Genomic DNA, 24,121 nt, shown 5'->3' with positions numbered 1-24,121 from the left:
TCTATCATTTATCATTCACAAAGTGAACAGAGTTTGGTAACTCTCGATTGGGAACCTTTGTTACTTCCCACTTTGCCTAAACTTTACAAACTGACAATATGCAGCATCAACAATCAGAAAACAATGTGATCATACCTTGCTGTAAATACATTTCTGCATTCCCAACTGTATTCTTTGACGTTTGCAGGTGTTGCTGATTCTGTTTGTCACAATAAGTTTAGGTTTTGTCTTCCCCTCTCATCGCTGATTAGCCTGACATTTTTCTTGTCTATTCCAGGCTAGATCTCCCTGAAAGAAGGTCTAGGTGGATGGGGCCAGGCCCTGAGGTCTTGGAAATGACTTTTAAGCCTACTAACTAGATTATCCTCATAATATAGCCTGAAATGCAATGGAATATTTGCATAATAAAAAGAAATAGCGACTCATAGCAGCAAACAGGCATAAACATTTATTTGTCATAATTACAATAAAATCTCAGGAATAAAAAAAAACAAACAAACACAAAGTAGTTTCCACCCTTGAAATGAAATCCAAAATGTTCAATGTCTACTATGATGATCCATTTCATTTTCAGTACTGCTGTCTGGCACTGACTTCATCGTCACATGTTGCTATCGTTGTCGTAGACATCTGAGAAATTAACAAAAAAAGAGAAATAGTCTAAAACCTTGTTGCAAATTTTTTAGTAAAACAAATAGTCTCCGGTGTATAATTATTAATTAATATAAATGCAGGCGTGTGGAACTATTAGTAAACAACGTCTCACCTCCTGGGTAATCTATGTCATCATATATTTCCCCTTCTCTGAAAACAAAGAGATTAATAATATTAGTAACACAACATTAATGATAATGATAATAACAATAGTACATAACATGTGTACATTTATATCTATAGGTTTTTACACATTTAACAATAAAAAAATCCTTATCTCTCTTTCTAAAAACATACTCTGGCAGCAGGTAGGCCATGGGTACATATCCATCTATATGAGAAGGAGAACAAATTTCAGAAGTGATGCAGTGCTCCAGATTGCAATTGAACTACTGTTGGTGTTGTGTCTATGCAACAGAGGGCAGTGTTTACACTTACATTTTCCCTGTCCGTTTCGACACAGTGCTTTTTTATCACCAATAAACTGAATGACGTCCAGAAGATCTCCTCGAACCACGTTTAAGTCTTTTCCACCAGCTTTCTTGATGTTCGCATTGGGATCCACCCTCATGCACCTAAGTACTTGTATTGACCCTTCAAACTGAGAAACAATTGTTGTTTCAGCCCTTGAGGCATGTGATCAATGAATTTATTTAAGGTTTATGTAAGACTGATGTTTAATCTATGCACATGCAAGGTCACAGCCTTAATTATTGAAATACCTTGAATTTTTTCCTGAATTCTTTCTCCTTACTTTCCATTTTCTTTAACATTTTTGGATCTGGGCTAAAATAAAAAAATAAAAAAAAACACTTTTAACAACCCAACACAGCTCTAACATGCAGTTTATTTTTGCCCTCCAACTTCTACCTCCTCCTTTGTCTAACGTTACCAGTAATATTTATTGTTGTAGTGATTAATTGTCACCTAAGTTCTCTAAGGCCTGTGTGGCCTAAATGTAAATGTAAAATCAAATGTGTGGGAAAAAAAGACATTCCTTTCGTAAAACATTCCCTAAAGTACTCCTCACCCTTGAGTTATCCATTAAACAGCCCTGAAATCAGTCACACATTACCTAACATGAAAACTCTGCTTAAAATGAATAGCTCATTCAAAAGATATTTTGATTAAATGAAACCAATACAATTGTATCCCACTACATCAGCAGTAGGAACTGCAGTGTACTGATGCCTTTCCATATTACATTGGTCGAATGGTCGTTATACCTTATTTCTACAGGAGGTGGTGGGAAATCCTCACATCCTGAGAAGAGAGAGACAGAGAAAACACAATCAAAACACAAACAAAAACAGCTGTCATAATATGAAGATTTCTCATTATATCCTTTTTGTTAACATCTAACATGGGCTGCCCCATTTTGGTTTAATCCATACTCACCATAGCCTTCCATGCTGTTGACGAGAGAGAAAAAATCAAGTAAACACAAAAACATTTATTGCTTCATTACTAATCGTACAGATATTTAACCGACTCTTTAATCATTTGAAGTATGCATAAACTAATGTTAAAATAATTTGAACACTATACATACATTAACACAAACTAAATTTAAATATTGATAAACCACTGTGATTACTTGACCTTTAACCAGTAATACTCTGTATACTATCATGCATCATCACTTGCACTAATGATTGAGGAGGTGATGGGGAAATCTTGCCTGTTCACGTCATCATAGACACCAGGATCAGGTCTGGGTCTAGCAAGGCTACCAAAGCGCCGTTTCACCTCCTCATAGTCCATATCCACACATTTGGTGCTAATGTAGCCATCTATCAGGTGACACAAAGGACGCTTCATTCATTTGTTCCAAGAACACAGTTGACTTAGCAGGCTAACTTCCAATCGCTTTACTTCTAAGTCTTATTATTCACAGCAGTCCGAGTTACACACAGCAAAAAACATTACACCCAGACATAACTATCCATTCACACTTCATCACTATCCTCAAATAATTGCCAATAACATGTCTGTGTGCCTACACTGTACATTCTTTCAGCATGCTTTTTCATTAGTATCAACAGTGCCTCATCTGGGTGGGTTAAAATCATACTGCAAGATGAGCACACATCACCCAGTTTAACTTGGTATACTCCCACTAGTACCCTCCTCAGTTTCAATTGGCATTCTCCCACTAGTACCCTCCTCAGTTTCATGCTGTGATAGCCGTCTTTTCAATTATTTTGTTGATGCCATTACTGCCACATGATTACACTCACATCTGCCATCAATGGTGCGGGCAAGCCATCTGCCCTCTGGGTTGTTCTCGGTGCGGATGATCTCCACACTTTCCCCCTGCTGCACACTCAGATCATTCTTCCCCCCTTGCCAGTCTTCCCTGACGCGGGCTATATGCAGAGCCGTCTCATTTCCAGTCAGCTGTTGGGAGAGGGTGGTGATCATCCGTTATCATCACAAATATGATTAGGTGCTTCCATGACATAAAGTTGAAGTGATTCAAATAAACTACAGTATGCAACATCATAAAGATAAAATCAAGAGAATAATAGTAATAATAAGTGCTTCTTTGACTCAGCTATGGGTATTGGTAAGAGTGTAAAAACTGCACGGAAGAACAATGTTACCATTAAATACACAGGATTTTCATAACAGCAGCAGCAGCACTTTTCCGGCCACTAACCTCAGTGCATGTGCTTATCTGAAGCATAAAACTTCACATTACATTTGCTTGCATTTTCAATGTTGCAATGATGATTTTCAGTGGTCTTTTTTGTTCATACTGTATGCTCTATGACTGGATAAATGTGTGTTGTAACTATGGTTCTTAGTTTAAAGGTGAAAATGAGGTTATTATCACCACTAATATATATTTTTTATTCCAACCACTATGTTGACACAGGAACCCATAAAGTGACATATGTGACCATCTAAATGCAGGTTTGGAGTTCACTTTAAGGGGTTATTTTCAGTCTGTTCACAGCAGAGCTTTCAAAAGAAAACTTTTGAAAACCAGGCCTTGTTCAAATAGAGTTATGGGGTCTTGGAAACATCAGTTCAAGGTAAATATATGAGACAGCATCAGGAATGTATGGAATCCTTACCTTAAATTTCTTTCTGTATGCGATCTCTTTCTTCTCTCTCTCCCTCTGCTCTTTCTTCTCCTGTTCTTTTTGTCGTTTCATGTCTTTCTTTGAATGCTTGCCTGTGTCAGTTGGCAACGGGATGCTGTCCTGGCTGCTGCATTGAACACAAAAGTCTCATGGGTCATTACAGATTCAACAATCCAGAAAACACTATTTATTACAGTACTGATTGGTGAGGCTGATTAAAAAAAAGCATTGACAGTACTCAACTGTAATGTCCTGAAGTCCTTAAATGTTAATTCGCAAACTAAACTACCTTCTTAACAATAATGTAATTACAAGGCTTAACAATAATGTAATTATAGTGGTATAAGATCAATGGCCATAAAGTATAAGGCTACCAAAGAATTGATGAAAATAACATAAGCTTACTCGACTTCTTCATAGATTTCACTTTCATCACTGTCATCCCACTACAGGAAATAAGACCAAAGAGATACAATGGAAAGATTCATTTCTAATTTGCAGTAAATGACACTCCAATTCAGTAGCCTATAATTAATAAAATAGTCAAGATGCTCATTATAGGAGTGAATTAAAAAAACCTCTCACCTCCTCTGCTCGACTTGAATGCTGATCATTCCAGGAGTCTGAGAGTGAAATGAAAAAACTTATTCAGCTTAGCAGAAATACAAAAAGTCATGCTTTGAGCCTTTAAAGGGCAAAGCTGTTTTTGCTCTTTAGTGAAATTAAGCTATACACACTAGTATTACAAGTTGCTGTAAAACAGCACTGCCCAAAGATTTCAGAGCATATGTTTCAAAATTAGCAGCATGAGTCTATGTAATGTAATTCTTCAAACACAGACATTAAACTACTCTCAACTGTTGCAAAGGTTCTTGTTATAATTGTCCCAAATTAGTCCAAATTAGTCCCAATTAAGGATAGTGACAATCAATGGCTGATTATTGCCTATTATGTGTAACATGTAGATCATCTTTGATAGTGGCTGGATGATGGTGTTTTGAGCTAGTAAATGTTGCCCTTTTTCAGAGTGAATACAGTGATGGCAGCCTGTTATAGAATCACATGATTATAGGAAACAATTTTTTACTAATCATATCGTCTCAGTGTCTTAGCTTTCCTCACATGACAGGTGATTCCCAGAGCTGTCTATTTCTACGCCTCTATTTCACTTTGACATTTGTCACAGACATTAAACCATAAGAATAATACAGAGACTAATCCATTGAATTTCCTTGTAAATGGACCATAAGAAAGTAATGAATTGCCCCCGACCTTGACTCGTAGGTGGAGGGGGCGGAGGGGGAGGAAGTGCCTCAATGTCATCATATGTGTCCTGGTCATCATCCAGGTCTCTGGGGATATGGGAGAGAGACAGTCAGTACTCCCATCAGGTAATATAATTTACACTATTAATGAGTGATCTAGCTATACGTTTCTGTATTGAAGCAATCTAGAGCCGTGCAAATCTTTCACATGAAAATGGCCATTACAACTTTAATTCAGAGCCAAATAAACTGATATGAAAAACACAAATCATAACTTACTGGACTGACAAAGAGTTTGTCATGCTGCTTGGCTTACTAGGCATGAAGGGGGGGCTGCTTATACCAGCTGGTCTAGATGAAGAAGGACTGAAGCCCTCTAAAAAAGAGAGAATAAAGTTTTGTTCACTACTCCTAACACTACTCCTTTCAAGGGGATTTACATGATCTTTAAAGTCTCAATACACTAAAAAGAAGAGTAATCTAGTGACCAAACTTTGTGGCACATACATGACCAGTAGTGACCAACAACACCAAAACAATAACTCTTACAATGCATGCTAATAAGAAAACTAAATGCAGTCATTTTTAATCAATCATTTGCATTGACTGATCTTGTAACAGATGCAAGCAAGGAATATGCTATGCTCTCCAATACATTTACTACTACAGAATAGCAGTATGACTGAAACATTACAGAACACCTATAAAAGAGTCTGTATGTTTGAATCAAACATTGAATACCTCCAGTACTTTTTAGTGGCTTTTGTTACATGCAGAACACAGTCAACATAGATTACTAACAATAGTGAAATTGGCTAGCCAGGTAATTATTGTTAAACTAGGCTTGTATTTGAGAACCACACTGATTTAATTCAATACAACTCAATACTAACTATTAGTGACTGCTTATAGTTTTACGATAAACAAATCCAACGACATTATTATGACACCAACAAATTATTACATGCAAAACGTAATAATGTGCCACACCTTCGGTCTGTGTTGATGGAGGTGGTGGAGGGGGAGGAAAGGCTTCAATATCATCATATGTGTCTTGGTCATCATCCATGTCTCTGGGGATATGGGAGAGAGACAGTCTCATCAGGTTATATGATTTACATGATTAATGAGTGATCTAGCTATACGTTTCTGTATTGAAGCAATCTAGAGCCGTGCAAATCTTTCACAGGAAAATGGCCATTACAACTTTAATTCAGAGCCAATGAAATTATTGATAGATGTTGAGTACTGACTGTTGTAAAGTTCTATAAAATTGCATTTCTGGAACATTTTTAGGCTCTGATCAAACACCAATTTAAGGAAATGACATTGTGTCACTTATTGTAAATGTTTCTGGCAATACTCAGAAACCACCCACGTAAACTCTGAGGAACAAAAAGTCACAGCTGCCTGCAAGCATGCTGCTTTTATATTACTGCAGTCTTTTCTCAACTTCCCATGAACATGTCTTCTTCGCCCTCTGTTAAAAGATAACTCTTATAAACGTTATATAGACAATGTTATGGTTTGGTTACGGTTACTTAGCAGACACTTTTGTCCAAAGCGACTTACAGAATATGAACAATCCAATAGTTGAAAATTTGTTAAAAAAGTACAATGTAAATGTGAGCAAATGTGTGTTATTAAAATTTTTGATGTGAATTATAGTGTATGATTGGATTTTTTGGTTGTCCCATTTTTCCACCATGATTACAGTTATAGTTGTATTTACTTACTGCTTTGGAACAGGCACTGTCATATTTTTAGGCCTATTTGGGAGTAGTGGAGGCATTTTAACACCAGCTGCTCCAGATGTTGTCGGACTGTTGCTATCTGAGGATAAAAAATGATAACGTTGTTCCCAGGAATGTATTTCAAGATGAGTGTTTGTAGGCCTGTGACAGCCTGACTTGTTTATCAATTATGAATTACATAAATTAACAAATATGACTTTTTCATTATCATATACAGAAAAATGCAATAAAGCAGCCTTCATTTTTAAAGAGTAAACTTTGTATAGATTTTGAGCATGTGATAGAGAATATATCAGTGGACTAGTACTGTATGGGTCAGGTCCACAGTCTTAGTCACTTTAAATACAGAATTTGATTGCCACTGTTTCACTGTCTTTGAGAGACTCTTTTGCTAAGAAGAATACAAATGAAAAGGAAGAATAGCAAAAGCTGAAAGAGGCAACCAACCTTGAGGTGACCTCAGCATTTCCAGATTTGTGAAAAAAGGAAGCTAATTTTCACATCAAAGCTTTATCATACAGTAATTTCCTGTGTATTAGTCGCATTGTGTAAGCAGGACAGTGTTTTATGCAAGTTCAAAGAAACAAAGCCATATTAATACCATATTAACTGCCCCCGTGTATTAACCTCATAGCTGAATAAATTTTGCAAAATTAATGTATAAGCCACGGCTTATAGTTGGGAAATTATGGTAACAAAAAAAACATGGACTTAATCTTGATAGTGCATTTAAAGAATTATAATAATTATAACATATTATGAATAAATTGAACAAACACATTAACACATTAAACAAAAACAATAAGACTGCACTAAGGATGCATGAAAGCCACGAAGCTCCGTATCACTTACCCCCTAATGTTCTCCCAGACAGCCGGGCAGTGGGCTTAGGTGTGCCAGAATTCCTTCGGAATTGTTCCAAGTTCACAAAGGGGGGACGCTTGGGCTTTTTAGGTCTGGACCCCACAGTAGGTAGTGGCCGTAAGAGGGGTGGCACCTCGGTCGACATACTCCTCTGTGAGAGCAGGGGCGGCGTGTGGATGGTCTGGGGACCTCTGCCGCCTGGGGAACCGTGTGGTTTTGGCATTGGTCTTACCAGCTTCTCCGTGGAGTTTCTGAAGGATCCTGGTTTGTCTGCCTCCGCAATGGGGGTTCTGACGGGCTCCTGGTGGTTGGGACGATGGCTAGGCGGGGGCCTGGGGAACACGCCACGCGGCGCCTGGCCAAACCTTGGCCCGTTTGAGGGAGAAATAGGTCCTGGGTTTGGTTTGTTGAGGGGAACAGAGAACCTGGGTCTGACACTTCCATTAGCCCCAGGGTCCACCGGTGAATGGACACCTCTCTCGAGGATGGGAGGTGGGAGTCTTGGGGAACCACCTCCTCCTCCTGTTGCCATCATCCCTGTTTGGCGGAACCTGGCCATCAGGGCCTTCACGTCAACATTCTCCTCCTATTAACAGACCAAGGTGGAGTTATACGATAACTGAGGAGGACTGTGAGTAGCAGGTTACGCATATGTGCTTCAGAATACATTGACTGAAGCGAGAGAACTATTTTTGACAGTGATACTTTTTAAAGCCCCAGCAAAGAAAGAAAACAAACCACACTGAGTGAGAGCTAAAGTGCAGGCTTTGACTCGAAGTACACCTGCCTGAAATACATCATGTAAGAAACTGGATGTAAAAACAAGCACGAGGAATCATTTAATCACATCTTTACAACTTTATCTATTAAAAATGTGTTCCAAATAAAATACATACTCACACAAACCAAAACTAAGAAAACATTCAAATATTAAACACAGGGCTTCATGGTCTGTGTTGTTGGAAGAGTTGCTTTAAATAATGAACTGAGAGACACGTTATTTGATGTGTCGTGCTCTCTAATCCCTGGCCCGAAATATGTTTATTGGCACCGCAGGTTCCCACTTCACCAACCACCTCATGAGTTGCAAAAACGGCATGTATGTGTATTTCCTTAATGAAATAGGTCACCATTCTCGCTGTACTGATGTTTTGACATCGATAGAGTCATTTAGAGAGGGTGAAAGGTAGAAATTATTTCTTGTTATCATATGATATTGCAAGAGGCCCATGGGATCATTCTTGTAGGATTTCTGAATTAATTCTAGTGCCATACAGAGCTACAAGCTTTCAACAAGCTTTCAAGGAGTCAGACACTTTCTTATACATTTCAATGAGTCTGTATTGTGAGAAATGAAACAGCAAACAGGGAAGTCTTCACCAAACCCAAAGATAGGGGACATCTATACCAAGCGGTGTAAGGACAAGACCACCAAAATACTTAAAGACCCCAGCCAGACTATGGACAGACTATATGTTCTCTCTGCTTCACTCAGGAAGCAGATACTGTACACTGGCTGCAAGGACTGAGAGACTCAGGAAGAGTTTCTTCTCCCAAGCCGTCCGGTACCTAAATGGCACTGTTTAAGCACTTTTTATTATAAGTATAAGAGTATACCACTGTTCCCCTGTAGAGCATACCACTTCTTCCCTATCTGCAATAACCCCCTGACATCTTGAATGTATTGTTTCTTGTCTGTTACTGTTTTTCATATGTTATTCTGTGGCAGTTTGTGTTTTTGCTTGGCATGGAGCCGACTATAAGATTTCACTGCATTGTATGTATGTGACAAATAAAATCTGAATCTGAATCTGAATCCGAAAATATACAGGAAATCTTGTTATTTCATAATCAGGCCTACTGAATGGTAGATCAAAAATAAATTTAAATGCCAAATATAAATGTCATCTCTTTTTTCCTCTTCCATATCAACACAAAAATAAACATATCAGAAACTCCAGAGCTCTATAAGTGGAAACATCTTACTCAATCAGTTGTTAAGATGTTAGAAGCTTGAAACACAGGTCAAAATCACACCTAGTAACAAAGTGAACTGTGTGAAACAAGGCAATAAACTATATTGACTGACAGGTCCTATGGGTTTGTTTTTTAAACCAACGCTGTGTAATATGTAGCTAATGACAAGTCCCATCTGAAACATGAAAGGCTATATTGGAAACAATGAAGAGCAGACAGAACAATAGAACTCATGGAGACACAAACCAAGACACAAAGGAAATGATTACAACCACACATCTATCTGCACAAAAGGTTGCTACAGAGAAATGAACCACATGGCAGCCAATCAGAGGCATGCATTGCTCTGTAGAGTGACAAAAGGAAACAGGTTGCTTCAAATGCTCCCCAAATACAAAGAAATGTCTGTGAAGAATTAGCCTGGAGATCAATGCACTGCACTGCAGACTGCACTGAAAGCAGGCTTGTTGCAAGTTCTAGGGACATACCAGCATCAGACCATTTTACTTCATGCCAGTCAATTAAACGACAAACGAAACAATGTATATTCCATTATTTGTTTAAGAAAGTAGTCTATGAACTTTTTGGCCAACAGTTTATACACAATTTGTCAACCAAGAAATGATGAGCATTATAAGGATCCAGATTTATTTGTGAAATATAGTTGGTTGGAGTGAGTAGCCTAGTTTGCCACTCACTTTTATAGCCACGACATAATTATGCTCGATCTGATGCAGAATAAAAAATAATATGAGTGCTGTTCTGCTGAAAACCGTCTGGTACCTTTTAGTCCGAGAGTCGTCTGTTTTATTGCACATAAGCCTATCCTAAATGTCTGGGCCTACAGAGAAAATTGTTTATTTTAAAACATCGGTCAGCGAGCCTATTGGTCACATGGTCTAAATAGCCTACCGCGGTAAGTTCAGAAAATAGAAGTAGGCTACCTTTAAAGACAAGCTCATAAGATAAATGGACAAGCTCGATTCCCCCCCCCACAAATTGGTCCCCATGTTGGTAGACAATATGAAGTTAATTAATACATAAACACATGATGGTATAAAAATTATTTTGTCTTACCATTTAAATAGGCGCCGACAACTTCAGATTTCCATATTGTCGGATATGGAAGCCTGCTCCACGGTGTTCTGAACGTCAACTGTCTTCTCACACCCTCAGCTTCCTGATGTAGCTTACGGTGTAGACCTTGGTAAGTTGGGGAGTTAATGGTATACTAGCAAATATCAGCTGCAGGAAGTGCACTTCATAGGCAATGTGGTTTGAAAAACTTCCCAGGTTTTCTAGTTAAAAGGCTGTTGTCTTTTCTCTTTGACAGGCAGCAGGTGTAGGTAGCTTACGACATGCTCCTATATTCGTGATGTTGGCAGCAGAGGTGCACTGTCGGACCTCCAGCTGTTACCAAATGGCACAGTGATAGCCTACCTTTATATGGTAGTTTTGGGGATGGTAATCATGTAAACAAAGAAATCCCAGTTAGGCTACTGACCTGATTTTAACAAATCAATTAAAAAATATAGGTTTTATCTGACACACAATGCATGGTGTAGGCCTAGGCTACTGCCACATTTAAAAAAAAAAAAAAGATTGAGATAGATTGGTTCTCCAGGCCACTCAGTCAAATTAGCTGACTATAATGATAAGCCTGCATCTAGTCAACTTGTGAAGGTGTCAAGGGAAACAGGGGAATATGAATTTCTAATATATTGGCCATTAATATATTTCTTTTTATGGGTCATATCATATATTGGGACATATATTATTCATTTGATCTGAGAGTTATGGAAAATATTTGTAGGCTATTTTCCATATTTATATTCAGTTCACTGACGAAATAGGCTATAAAAAAGTATACTATCTCCTGTAGCTGACTGACACCATATCTGAGAACAAAAGCCTACATGAATCTTTCATAAGGATATCTATGAATGATATGGAATAGTTTACATTGGCTATATACTGGACATGGATTATATTTAATGTTGCAAATATGTAGAATAGTATAAAGGCTGTAAAGCAAATGGAGATCTACATATTTCCATGTGTAAATAGTCTTCTATTTAGTGTATCAGTTTTTCCAGTGTAGCAGCAGGGATGGAGAATATCTTCAGCTACAACTTACAGTATGATGCACACCAAAACATGGGCAAAGTTGGACGAATGATGAGATATAACATGGGCACCCTGCACTTAATTGTGGAAGCAGTTCCATTTTTTTTTTACCAGCAGGAGGCTAACTTTCTTAAACTTCAATCACTCCCACACACAGGCATACACAGGGAAAATGCCACTGCACGCAATTCGATAGACCTAAATAACAAGAGCAACGAAATATGTTAATCCTGTAGGGAGGACAGCCAAAAACATCCTTCTTTTTTAGTTGGTTAGTTGTTATCAGGGTGCAGAGCTTGAGTTCAGTAGGGTGACAGCCGCAGGGAAGAACCTTCTTCTGAACTCGGCGGCCATATTGTAATGCTTTTTGGGCACTTATCAGGCATCTATTTCGGCAGAAATGTGCGCAGCTGGCACAATGTATTCACAACACACCACATGATTGGCACAATGTATTCACAACACACCACATGATTGGCACAATGTATTCACAACACACCACATGATTGGCACAATGTATTCACAACACACCACATGATTGGCACAATGTATTCACAACACACCACATGATTGGCACAATGTATTCACAACACACCACATGATTGGCACAATGTATTCACAACACACCACATGATTGGCACAATGTATTCACAACACACCACATGATTGGCACAATGTATTCACAACACACCACATGAGGCATCTATTTACGGCCAGAAATGCGTCGCGCAAGGCTTCCACGACAGCAGCCTTGTTCCAGCGCACAATGTATTCACAACACACCACATGATTGGCACAATGTATTCACAACACACCACATGATTGGCACAATGTATTCACAACACACCACATGATTGGCACAATGTATTCACAACACACCACATGATTGGCACAATGTATTCACAACACACCACATGATTGGCACAATGTATTCACAACACACCACATGATTGGCACAATGTATTCACAACACACCACATGATTGGCACAATGTATTCACAACACACCACATGATTGGCACAATGTATTCACAACACACCACATGATTGGCACAATGTATTCACAACACACCACATGATTGGCACAATGTATTCACAACACACCACATGATTGGCACAATGTATTCACAACACACCACATGATTGGCACAATGTATTCACAACACACCACATGATTGGCACAATGTATTCACAACACACCACATGATTGGCACAATGTATTCACAACACACCACATGATTGGCACAATGTATTCACAACACAGCGCGTGCGCAAGGCTTCCGACAGCAGCCTTGTTCCAGCGGCGAGATCATAACACACGATTGGCACAATGTATTCACAACACACCACATGATTGGCACAATGTATTCACATGTTGACTTTTTTGCCTCGGAAGGGGTGGGATATGTGTAGACAACTGCCATATTGGCGTTACAAACTAACCCCATGCAGAGCAACGCATGCCTCTGATTAGAAAGTCTCTGTGAACAGCACATGTACCACATTTACTGGTTTGTTCTCTTTTTTTGGATGATTGTCCTGGAAAATTAACAATCTTTCCTAGGACACAAATAGTGAACTTGAAATCCTGGTCGGTTAGCCAAACCTGACCATTAGTTTTTATACAAGGAAGCATCAAATGTGTCTCAAATGTAACTCTGTAGGAAAGAGTTGTACACACAGCAAAGATTTGTAACTGCTGAATAGATTTGTAAGTGAAGGACATAGGCCTATACTGTTGAAAATTGTTTAAGTAAATTGTAGATTGTATAATTTGTAGAGCTGTAGAATACAGCACATGTACCACATTTACTGGTTTGTTCTTTTTTTTGGATTATTGTCCTGGAAAATTAACAATCTTTCCTAGGACACAAATAGTGAACTTGAATTTCCCCTTGGGGATCAATAAAGTATCTATATATAAAGTTGACTAAAAGAGGAATTTAAAAAAAAATCTTTTAGAAATGGATCTTAAAGGTGCCATGTGTAACGTCCACCAAAAAATCAATTCATACTCCACATTCCATAAAAGATGGGGGCAGTATACCTCCAGAAAGTGAGTTGGTCTACCCTAGAGTAACAACCGAGACACGTGTATTGCAGTTTGGCTGGCAGTTATGTTGCCCGCATACCGCCTCCCATGGCCGAAACTGGTATTATGACACCTGTCGGGCTGTGGCTAGCATCTCGTCGGTTATTGGTTGGAACACTTTATTTTGCCTTTGAGTGGTTGGCAACACCTGTTGTTAGTAATCCTCTTTCTTGCTCTGTGTCACTGCCGCTGTGTCGCTGTCGCCCATGGCAACCGATAGCATGGGAACCCAAAATGGTGGACGGGCTCTGACGCCTCCCAAATCGTCATGTGACAGCAAGCTACCATGACGTATCTCCTCATTCTCAATATGAAACCAACTTTGCCGCGGATCGTCTGATATGACTGCATCTGGTTGATTGTGATGCACTCACATCTACTACAGTCAGGTAGCGCTGACTTCTGATGTCAAGTAACGACCATTTAGGATATGTTGTAAAATATCGAAGTTGAGGGATGTTTACATAGACGAATTAAACATAGCCTCTGTCGTCAACCTTTTTCCCCAATTGAAATAACTATTTATCTAATAGCCTATACTCTAAGCAACACTAAGGACAAGAAAATAAACCACATCCAACATGAATTTGAACTTTTAATTAAAAAGAAATATATAAACAATGTCAAACTTATAGCTCATCCTGAACATTAACAGTTTCTTGATAGCTGCAGTTATAGCCAATGTTACTGTCCGCCAGGAGCCATGATTCCTGTCTGCCTGTTCAGGAAACACAGGCAGCCAAAACAAGACTAGGCTATTGCCTTTCCCCAGTCTCTTGCCTTCGGGATCTTCCTGAAAATATGTCTCCAGGACCACCCTGTCCATGTGTGGCGCAAAGCTATGGTGCTCTACATTCCGCGAGAGCACTGACACCACCAGTCTGCCCTGGCCCGGGCTCTTCCTACTAACAGACAGGCAGGTCTTGCTGCAGGCCTCCTGTTCCTCAATCATCCTCAACTGTTCCTCGCTATAATGTGCCTCGTACAGGTTCACGAGCATCGGAATCGCACACCAGATCTTCATCGCAGAGCAAGAACTTATGTTAGCTTAGTTTAAAAGAAAGATGGCGGACGCTATTCCTAAATTCTGGGAGTGAGGTCACACCGCCATGGACAGTAAAAGAAAGCCCACCACTTATGGCCGGGATGAAAACATGCGGATCTAGTGATGTAGTTTTCAGCCTCTGGCCCAGACAAAAAATACAGATATATCTCATCTCAGGGGGACATGAGGGAGGAAAGCACGGTCAATTTAAAAAATACTACCTGGTTTCTACTGTTACAACGCTTAATGGTAATCTGTGAAGTGTCCCTTTATAACGTTTCCAAAATCATTTTGATGGCACATAACCTCATAACATGACAAACGGCACTTCTGCCATTGTCTGAGCGGCCCTCTGTTGGTGCTTTTGCTACAGACTGCCGTCAGTGCATTCCCTATATATTATATCAGCATTATGTTCATACTTTGTTGCAAAAGACGTATATTTAGTTTGCTTATGATTTTGTGTTTCTTAATCTTGTTAAGGGTGCCTTTAAGGACTGATCACACCAAGAATGATAATGGCAAAAAAATATTGTTCTAGCTAATATGAATGACGACGTCCACACATAAACTTAAACTATAACAACATGCAACAAGCCAATCAGAATCCATCAAATTTTAGCCATCATATTCAGAAGCACAGAGACTTTCCTTATTGTTGGTCAGTGTGGACGATTTTATTGTTATAGTTATAATTATCGTTCCTGGTGTGAACGGCCCTTTCCTCTTATAACTTGTTGCCAGTCTCTTTCTCTCTTTCTCTCTCTCTCTCTCTCTCTCTGCCTTAATTTAGATGACAGGGAAAGTGCATGTTGAGCACAAATTAGGTTGCAGTGGCTGACATTATATCAGTCACTCACGTACACACCAACCTCTCACCTCTCTCTCCCACACACATACAGTTTGCACACACACACGCTAGTCATTCACACACAAGTTCCGCTCTCTCATGAATAGTCTCTTTTACATCTCACTCTCACTAGCTCATTCACTCACTGTGTTGTCACACTCACTGTTGTTAGGTTATGTTTGATACAGTTGTTTGACACTGCAGAATAACTGTACAATGCAGGTGACTGCAGCTGGCAGTAGTTTAACCCATTTAACAGGGACATATATTTTACAGTGTGGGTATGGTGTGTGTGTTTGGGGGGTATGGTGTGTGAGTGTGTGTGTGTGTGTGTGTGTGTGTGGGGGTGTAATGGTGTGTGTATGTGTGAGGGGGAGTTACGATGTAATGGTGTGTGTGATTGAGGGGGGTGTACCTGTATGTGGGGGGCAAGTGGCAAGAGAGATAGAGAGAGGAAAAAATATAAATATAAATTAATAAATGTAAAAAAAACAGGAGGTGTGAAGTTGATTAGGTATGAGGCAGAGAATGACAGTTCAGCATCCTGGTGGCTTGATAGAAACCTCTCTATCTATCTGCTGGTATAGGTACGCATGTTCTTGTACCTTCTACCAGATGGTAGGAGGGTGAAGAGACTGTGGCTGGGATGACTGGGGTCGGCGAGGATCCGCTTTGTCTTTCTCCTGCAGCGCTGGCTGTAAAGGTCCTGAATAGTTGGTAACTAAGTCCTTGTAATGTGCTGCGCTGACCTAACCTGACCACCCTTTGCAGAGCTTTGCGGTCATGGGCGGTGCTGTTACCATACCATGCTGTGATGTTGCCAGTCAGGATACTCTCAATGGTAGAAGTTGGGCAGTATTTCACCGTCCATACCAAACACCGCAGCCGCCAAAGAAAGAAGAGCTGTCTTGTTGTCTTTATGACCATAGCTATAATAGTGTGACCAGCTCAGATCCTCGCTGGTGTTAATTCTAAGGAATTTGAAGCAGCTGACTCTCTCCACTGCTGTGCCCCCAGTGTAGATGGGTGTGTGCTCTTCTCCCTGCAGCCTCATGTAGTCCACTATAAGCTTTTTGATTTTGCTGACGTTGAGCAGCAAGTTGTTGTCCTGGCACCATGTCAGGGTGACCACCTCTGCTCTGTAAGCTGACTCATCATCACCTGGGATACATCATAATGAACTAGAAATGGAATTCCAAGGAATTACCAGTGCATGAAAATGCAAAAAATATAATGTAAAATATCATACAGAGTAAAAACAGATAATGCAGAGATAGCTACAATGGTGCAGCTAGGGTACATACGATGGTTGCTATATGCCAAATAAAGCGGGTGGTATGTTGTTGCTAGGGTATAAATGGTGGCTACTATCAGAAATAAAGGAGTTACCATAGTGGTTTGCTAGTATAATCATGTTGGTTGCTATGGAAACTGTGCAGATCTGACTTGATGTGATGCATGCTGGGTTGAACACAATGCATAATGGGATGGACGCAATGCTTGCTGGTTAGAAATTCTGTCCGACTTCTGTCAGCCAGGGAGGGACTTACCACGGTGACACCATGTCACATGGCCTTAAAATATCGCGGGAGTCTTAGCCTGCAGACAGATCTTGCAGTTGCCTTCCACGAGCTGCACGAGCTGAAACACGCCCTCATGACGTCAGTTCAAAGACGTGATAGGGCCATTTGGGAGGAATGTCCTGATGACGATTATGACGGGAGGCTCATGCTGCTTCCTTATGTTGGAATATGCGAAAATAACCAGAAATCGAAGGGATACCTTCTTATATGTGATTTCTGCAACAATGGTAGGCTAGCCTACTGAAAACGTTTGGATATTCTGTTATTTTCTGCTGTTGGCTAAATAGATAGACACACATATAGGGGAAACACTTGATATTGAATTTATGTGCTACAATGCAGGCCTGTTAACTGTATGACAGCAGTGGTTTATTTAAACTACATCATAAGAATTTATTTCGTCAGTCATCATGCTCATTTTAATGAGTAAGAATGAAAGTTCTGCTGTGTTTATTGCAAACAAAATTCTGCGATATCTCCCGCGAGTCACGTCAGGCAGACTGTAGCCTGCCTGTCCGGGATGAGCTGCCCTCTGTTGTAGCTCCTCCCGGCTAGCCTCTGAAGATCACGTTTACGTAGTAAGCCAGACCAAGTCAGACTCAGTCCAAGTCGAACTCGCCTAGTGACAGTTTGCTATCGTGGCCTGAACACCTGGCACTAATAGACTACCGAAGCCATGACGTAGCGTTGCCAAGGCAGCAATTTCACTGGATCTAAACAAATCAATCTACCATTAGAAATCACCATAGCGGTGGCTTTCTTAATCTATTTCAATAATTTTACAACGTTTCTAAGACGTTAGTATATATATATTTTACACTGTAGGAATCACATACAACATATATTCATGCCAACACGATCAAATTTGTGACTACAGACTTTTATTTTAGCATGGGTTTCCTCCGTAAAAGAGACCTGTTTGTAACTTCACAGCATGCTGTTAAAATCCTTAAATTCACGGACGTGTTTTGGCTTTATTTTTTTGGCAAAAAACGTTGCTCTTAAAGGTACCATGTGTAATATCCGCCAAAAAATCAATTCATACTCCACATTCCATAAAAGATGGAGGCAGTATACCTCCAGAAAGTGAGTTGGTCTACCCTAGAGTAACAACCGAGAAATGTGTATTGCAGTTTGGCTGGCGGTTATGTTGCCCGCATACCGCCTCCCATGGCCGAAGCTGGTATTATGACACCTGTCGGGCTGTGGCTAGTAATTTAGCATGCTAATTCTGGTTGATATCCCTGCAGCACTATACCTTGCCATTTTTTTAATGACATCATCGCCCTTATTTCTTCTCATTCTTTTGATGCGTGTAGCTCATTTTTTGGATATTTTTACCTCAATTCTTACACATGGCACCTTTAACAACCGCCAGTCTTTGAGAAGACGTGAAATATCCACTGGAATTTTGTTTCTTTCTATTACACCTGCCAGGGAATCCGTGTTATGTGGCTAAGCTGCTGCCTAGCAGGTAAAGCACGTTTAAATGGCTATAGCCTACATTTAAAACAATTTATTAGCTAGAAATGATGCCACATGTCTACATTCAATGCTATATAAGCCACTTCGAAAGTTTGTTTAGATCCAGTGATTCTAATCCAGTGATGTAACTAATTCTGATCGCACTACACAAACTTGCATGGTAGCCTTGGGCTACTATTTTGTATCACAGGGGCCAAATAATAGGCTACATTTAACACTTTTTAAATGTCCATTGTCACCTCACAAAACCCATAGCCTATCTGTCAGCCCATGGCCCTCAGGGGCCAAATCCGAGGCACCCATGGCAATATGATTTTGTGTGCTTTTGTGTGCTTTCCTACCAAGTTTGCTGCTATCACACATTGATATTTATTTTGAGTTTAACTGCCCCAATAACTGTGAAAGATAATAACTAGGCCACAATTTGAAAATAAACTAAACATATAGCCCATTCACACAGATTTCATCTGGCAGATAATTATTCCAAAAGAACGCAAAATTGGCCTTCTCATCTGCTCGTAGGCCTACGGGAACAACAGAGCACACCACTGTTTAGGCTACGTTAAATCAAACACTTCGCAACGTGTTGAGATTGAACTCATCCCGGATAAACTTTGCAGTGGCTACGTGCTCAGTGTCCGAGTGGTTTTGTCTTCTGGAATAAAAAGAAAATAAGATTTCTGGCTTTTGCCACGTGTGTATTGTATTGCCACCTCTTGTATGAGTGTGTGGCGTAACATTTTTTTAAATGTCAACAGAGGTAACAGGCAAAGATTCTAGAGCGGAGCGCTCTAGAATCTTTGGTAACGAGTTTGTTGATGTAGGACTATCATCAACGTTAGCCTAGCATGCTAGGCTTGGCTTTATGGCGTAACGAAACGCACCAGCTAAGATAGCTTGAAAGCTAACAAAGTTTCACTTCGTCTAACAGGTTGTGTATGTCGGGTGTCATAGAGATGTCTTTGTTCTGCAGACAATGCAATCATCCGACTGGGTAACGCACATAAGATGAGAACAGAAAGCAAGAAACATGAATGGTAGTGACGTGAGCAGGCACGTATATATAGCAATGGTGCGACGCCATGGAATCAGCTGGTTCTATGGTGTAATGGTTAGCACTCTGGACTTTGAATCCAGCGATCCGAGTTCAAATCTCGGTAGAACCTTCGTTTTGTTACATTAACAAAAGCATTTAGTGGCCATGGGTAGCCTACAAGAAGCTTCGGCGAAGTGCATAGCTGATCCAAATCACATATTTAATCCAACCTGTGGTGGAAGCTGGTCATCCAAATTATTTATGTCTGTTGTGAGGACAACCCTCTTAACCCAACCCTTCCAGAAGCCCGTGCCACTGTTTAGTAGTTGAGTAGCCTATGCCATTGCAACATTATCTTAAAGGTGCATATGTAGTTTCAATTTGACATTGATCTGTGATCATGGTAATGAAGTATTGCAGCACATGGGGTCTGTGAGTGCATTTTATAGACTGTTCATTCAGTTTTTCTTGCCATAAATCTATATACATTTGTTAAATAAGTCAACGAAACCCTTGCTACACACATTATAATAAACATGATTTATTATAATGCAATATGTCAACACAAGATCAGGCAATTAATTTTAATACAATTATATACAACTGCAACACTTTTACATGCACTATGACAAAGTGTGCATAGTTCACGTGAGTTAGTGCACTGTCAGGAGATCCTAACTTATATGTCATTCATTCTCATGCAAGGTGCATGCGTGGTGATAATTCACTCAAACACATGCATGGTACACACACAGGCACAACAATCCTTTTCAAGTTATACTATCGTTTCCGTTTCATGTTTTCATGTCAAGCAAGCCCATTTTTAATTTTGATAGGAAATGAGGAGTCTATAATGTATGTCATTCCTATGTTTCTCCACAAGGAGTCAGTATTCTCCATATAATGTGGTATGATTTTATTAAAAAGGAGTTCAATAGGAACACGTCTGTGCGCCTGCATAAGAATATTCAAATAGGCTACTTATTATTTTTTTTTTATGGGGTCTCACTGATGTGAGTCAAGGTTCACCAGTTTTTTGCATAACATGCATAAATTATGAATGTGTGTACACTGCCCCGGATGGGTAAAATGCAGAGAACAAATGTCCAGTAGGAATTTCCTACAGGACTATACAGTATAACTTAACTTAACTTAACTTAACTTAAATTATTGATGTCCAAAACAGTGTTATTGCAGTCATGCCTCCACACATGAATTCCACACCGTTGAAATAAAATCTTGGGAAAATCCACTTTATAAATGCTTTAACCAAAAGTCAAATTAAATATCATTGCATATGAGATATGAGGTATTACACATTGATGTCTGGGCCCTATGCCGGTCCTGTGCCTCGTCAACCACACAAGAATCCTTTATTTCATGCTTTAACATAGTTCGTCTAATCAGCATAGGCTATTTCTGTCGGAATGATAGTTAGCATTAGCCAAATTAAGCACAACGACTGTGAACCAAGACGATTCTGCAATTACATGTTAGGTTGCATGTTAGTATTTTATTCAAAGAATTTCAGATCTATTGTCTCCTCTTCAGTGGTCATTTTAGGATTTATTTAGGGGTGCACAATCATATTATTTCAGCACCCCTGAAAAATAAAGTTAAACATAGGTACCCATGACTAAAAACAAGACAGCAAAAGGGAAAACATACAGTAAATTAAACAATTAAAATGACATACAAGAAAATAAAGAGATAGATGGAATCAGTCAGCTATTAAGAAAGGCAATTTTATGAAAATGATATATGAAAAAGATGCCACTGATGGAGCAGATTTAATGTTGTAAGACTGTACCAGAGCGCAGCAAACGATCAGTAACCCCAAGTCGATAGACACATTGTGGCAAAGCTAAAGGGCCAGTTATATCATGGATCCAGGATACAGGGCCCAAGTTGGAGGATCTGAGGGGCCTAGCAGGACAATAGGGGGTTAAGAAATCATTTATTTAATCAGGTGCCAGTCCATATAAAGCCTTGCAGGTTATTAAGCGGATTTGAAAGTCTGTAAAACCAATGTAGATTGGTTGCTATTGGTACAACTCACTAGCCTTGTAGTAGACTCACTACTTCGTTTCACCTTGTGAAGAAAGTCTGGCTGCTCATGATTGGGAAACGTTTCCAACTCGAGAATCGTAGCGTAGAGTTTGTTTTATCTTTGAAATCATTTGTCCAGCCTAACCAATCACATTGATCATGGATTCCTTATGTTACTTCCCACTTTGCCTATCCTTTACAAACTGATAATAAGCCGCATCGGCAGTCAGGAAACAATGTATGTAGGCCTAAGGTCTATATAATAATACACATTGTTCTGACTGCAATTTTTGATGTTCGCAAGGCTTGCTACTTGCTAGCGTCATCCCATCTTGTCACTGATTGGCTTGTGACTCTTTGTACCTGAGGGAAATGTTAGTGTATGTTAGTGAGTTCTGAACAGTCTGTAAACAGGTGATAGATGCACAATTTAGACAGGTGAATAAGGTATTGCAATAATCAAGTTTAACAAAAGGAAACAAAGGCATGGATGATAACATTGACCTAATTTTAGGAATGTTCTAAAGTTGATAATCAGGAAGGGGGCAAACACTTTTTCAGATCAACTAGATCAACTCTGAATACAATTTCTCCCCAAAACAGTTAGTGGCATTTTAGTTGTCCTTGTGAATAATAACTCCCATAGATGTGGATTAAAGCTGCAGTTGGCAAGTCTAACAGATTGAGGGGACTTAGCCAAAATGTTTAATGTTTACAACTCTCATGCCCCTCCCCCACTACCACCGAGCACCCTCTCATCGAGTTTGTGCTTGTCAGTGCACACCAGACTGCACCAGACTGTGATTGACAGTCAGATCTCACACAGCCCTGCTCTGATTGGACCAGAAGAACCGGGAGCTGTGGATTTTTGCAAAACAAATAGTAGGCTGGAGATAGAAGTGCGGGTTTTTTTCTAAAACCGGCTGATTTATGTTGTTCTGTCGAACCATAGTGTCGGTTTCAGTGAATATGATCAAAAAAATCTTGCCAACTGCAGCTTTAAGATAATAAACAATAAGCATCTTTGTTGACTGAACATTAAATTGCTGTAAGAGTTAAATAAGATACATAGGAGAGCAGGTACGCCTAAATATCCTTATTCAGTATATACATTCTTGAAGTACCATAACAATGACCAGTTATGGGCAGGACATCACACTCACCATCCAGCCTCAACATGAGAAATATGAGCTCTAATCAAGACCTGTCATCACTGCATTTGCTAGGCTGATTAAGGACAATATAGCACTCTGTCAAACTCTGTTTGATCTCGGTAAACATTTAATATCTTATTATTATTATTCTAAATGTTCACTCCTCTTTCATTTATTTGTGGAGTACCCTGTTTTCCTCTACCTCTGATTACTCGGAGCGGGAGAAGCTGGCTGCCTCTTTCCTCTGTCCTGCCATCACACTCACATTTTCCTCTTTTCCCTTTTTCTACCCCCCCCCCCTCCTGTTCCAGTCAGGCCTCTGGCAGCCGAAGAAAACCTGTATTTTCCAGGAGAGCGCAGCTGGCTGCCGGCTGTCCGCGGCCTTGCTCCCGGTTCCCCCCTGTGGCCCCTCATGCCAGAGCAAGGAGAGAGGAGCCCAATCCACTCCCTTCCCCTCCCAGACACCCTCTCATGTCATCATCACAAACCCCTGAGACTGCTGCAGACACAGGGACGTTTCAGCTCCACTTGGCTTTAGCCACACGCCCACAATCAACAGACAATCCATGGACACCTACTCCTGGGCTGTTTCAATTAGGCTGAATTAGTTCCCAATGTATTTTTAGGGTGTTGCCGATGAAAAGGTGATTTTTTTCTCCCCACTTTGAACTTGAAATGGTAATACTATACCTCGTCACCATAGCATACTCCCAAAGGTACATCTGTGTAATAGTGTGTGTGTGTGTGTGTACCCATGTGTGAAAAGCAAAATGGAGGTATGGAGAGAACATTTTGCTGTAACTTAAAGAATAAAACAGACAGAACTTACTGGACCTAAGGACTGACCTTGTATCATACTTTATGCAAGTATTTATTATACATACTACTTGCTAAGTATACGTATGGCTAATGTCAGCAAATATGCACATAGCACCTCGTTCACTTCGTTTTTGTCTGCAACCTGAGTGACTCATCATTCGCAAGGTCTGCATCGCTGGAGAGGAGTCTTTCAAAATCTGGCATCTTCATAAGCTATTGAGCCAGTAGATCCATAGCAGCTCAGGGTAAAAATATATTTATAAACATATAAAGGCT

The 24,121-nt window shown here is 39.9% G+C and overlaps 1 protein-coding gene, 1 long non-coding RNA gene and 1 other non-coding gene across 4 annotated transcripts; 2 read left to right on the top strand and 1 right to left on the bottom strand.

Annotated features, from left to right (window-relative positions):
* Window positions 1–470: 470 nt before the first annotated feature.
* Window positions 471–10,850, bottom strand: si:ch73-40i7.2 (FYN-binding protein 1). 2 transcript variants are annotated; one of them, XM_048253056.1, is made up of 18 exons: window positions 10,684–10,850; window positions 7,618–8,215; window positions 6,748–6,844; window positions 6,002–6,084; window positions 5,291–5,387; window positions 5,019–5,098; window positions 4,332–4,369; window positions 4,152–4,192; window positions 3,738–3,870; window positions 2,895–3,054; window positions 2,336–2,447; window positions 2,053–2,066; window positions 1,881–1,917; window positions 1,377–1,440; window positions 1,093–1,255; window positions 952–985; window positions 767–804; window positions 471–630 (listed from the first exon to the last, which is right to left on the bottom strand). In XM_048253056.1, exons 1-18 carry the CDS (start codon window positions 10,684–10,686, stop codon window positions 602–604), a joined length of 1,821 nt encoding a protein of 606 aa, XP_048109013.1. In that variant the 5' UTR covers window positions 10,687–10,850; the 3' UTR covers window positions 471–601. The 2 variants fall into 2 exon arrangements, with proteins under 2 accessions (XP_048109013.1, XP_048109012.1); XM_048253055.1 differs by having other exon boundaries at window positions 3,738–3,873; window positions 10,684–10,849.
* A 7,882-nt stretch (window positions 10,851–18,732) lies between these two features.
* On the top strand, window positions 18,733–23,859 carry LOC125301079. The gene is made up of 2 exons (XR_007194670.1): window positions 18,733–18,776; window positions 23,338–23,859. It is a non-coding gene; the product is annotated as an uncharacterized LOC125301079 (long non-coding RNA).
* Window positions 19,882–19,953, top strand: trnaq-uug. Its single transcript has one exon. It is a non-coding gene; the product is annotated as a tRNA-Gln (tRNA).
* Window positions 23,860–24,121: the final 262 nt, after the last annotated feature.

The sequence above is a fragment of the Alosa alosa genome, chromosome 9 (genome assembly GCF_017589495.1).
Source record: "Alosa alosa isolate M-15738 ecotype Scorff River chromosome 9, AALO_Geno_1.1, whole genome shotgun sequence".
In the NCBI taxonomy this organism is placed as follows: domain Eukaryota; kingdom Metazoa; phylum Chordata; class Actinopteri; order Clupeiformes; family Clupeidae; genus Alosa; species Alosa alosa.
The sequence above is the reverse complement of the archived record's forward strand: the minus strand, read 5'-3'. Positions and strand labels throughout refer to the sequence as shown.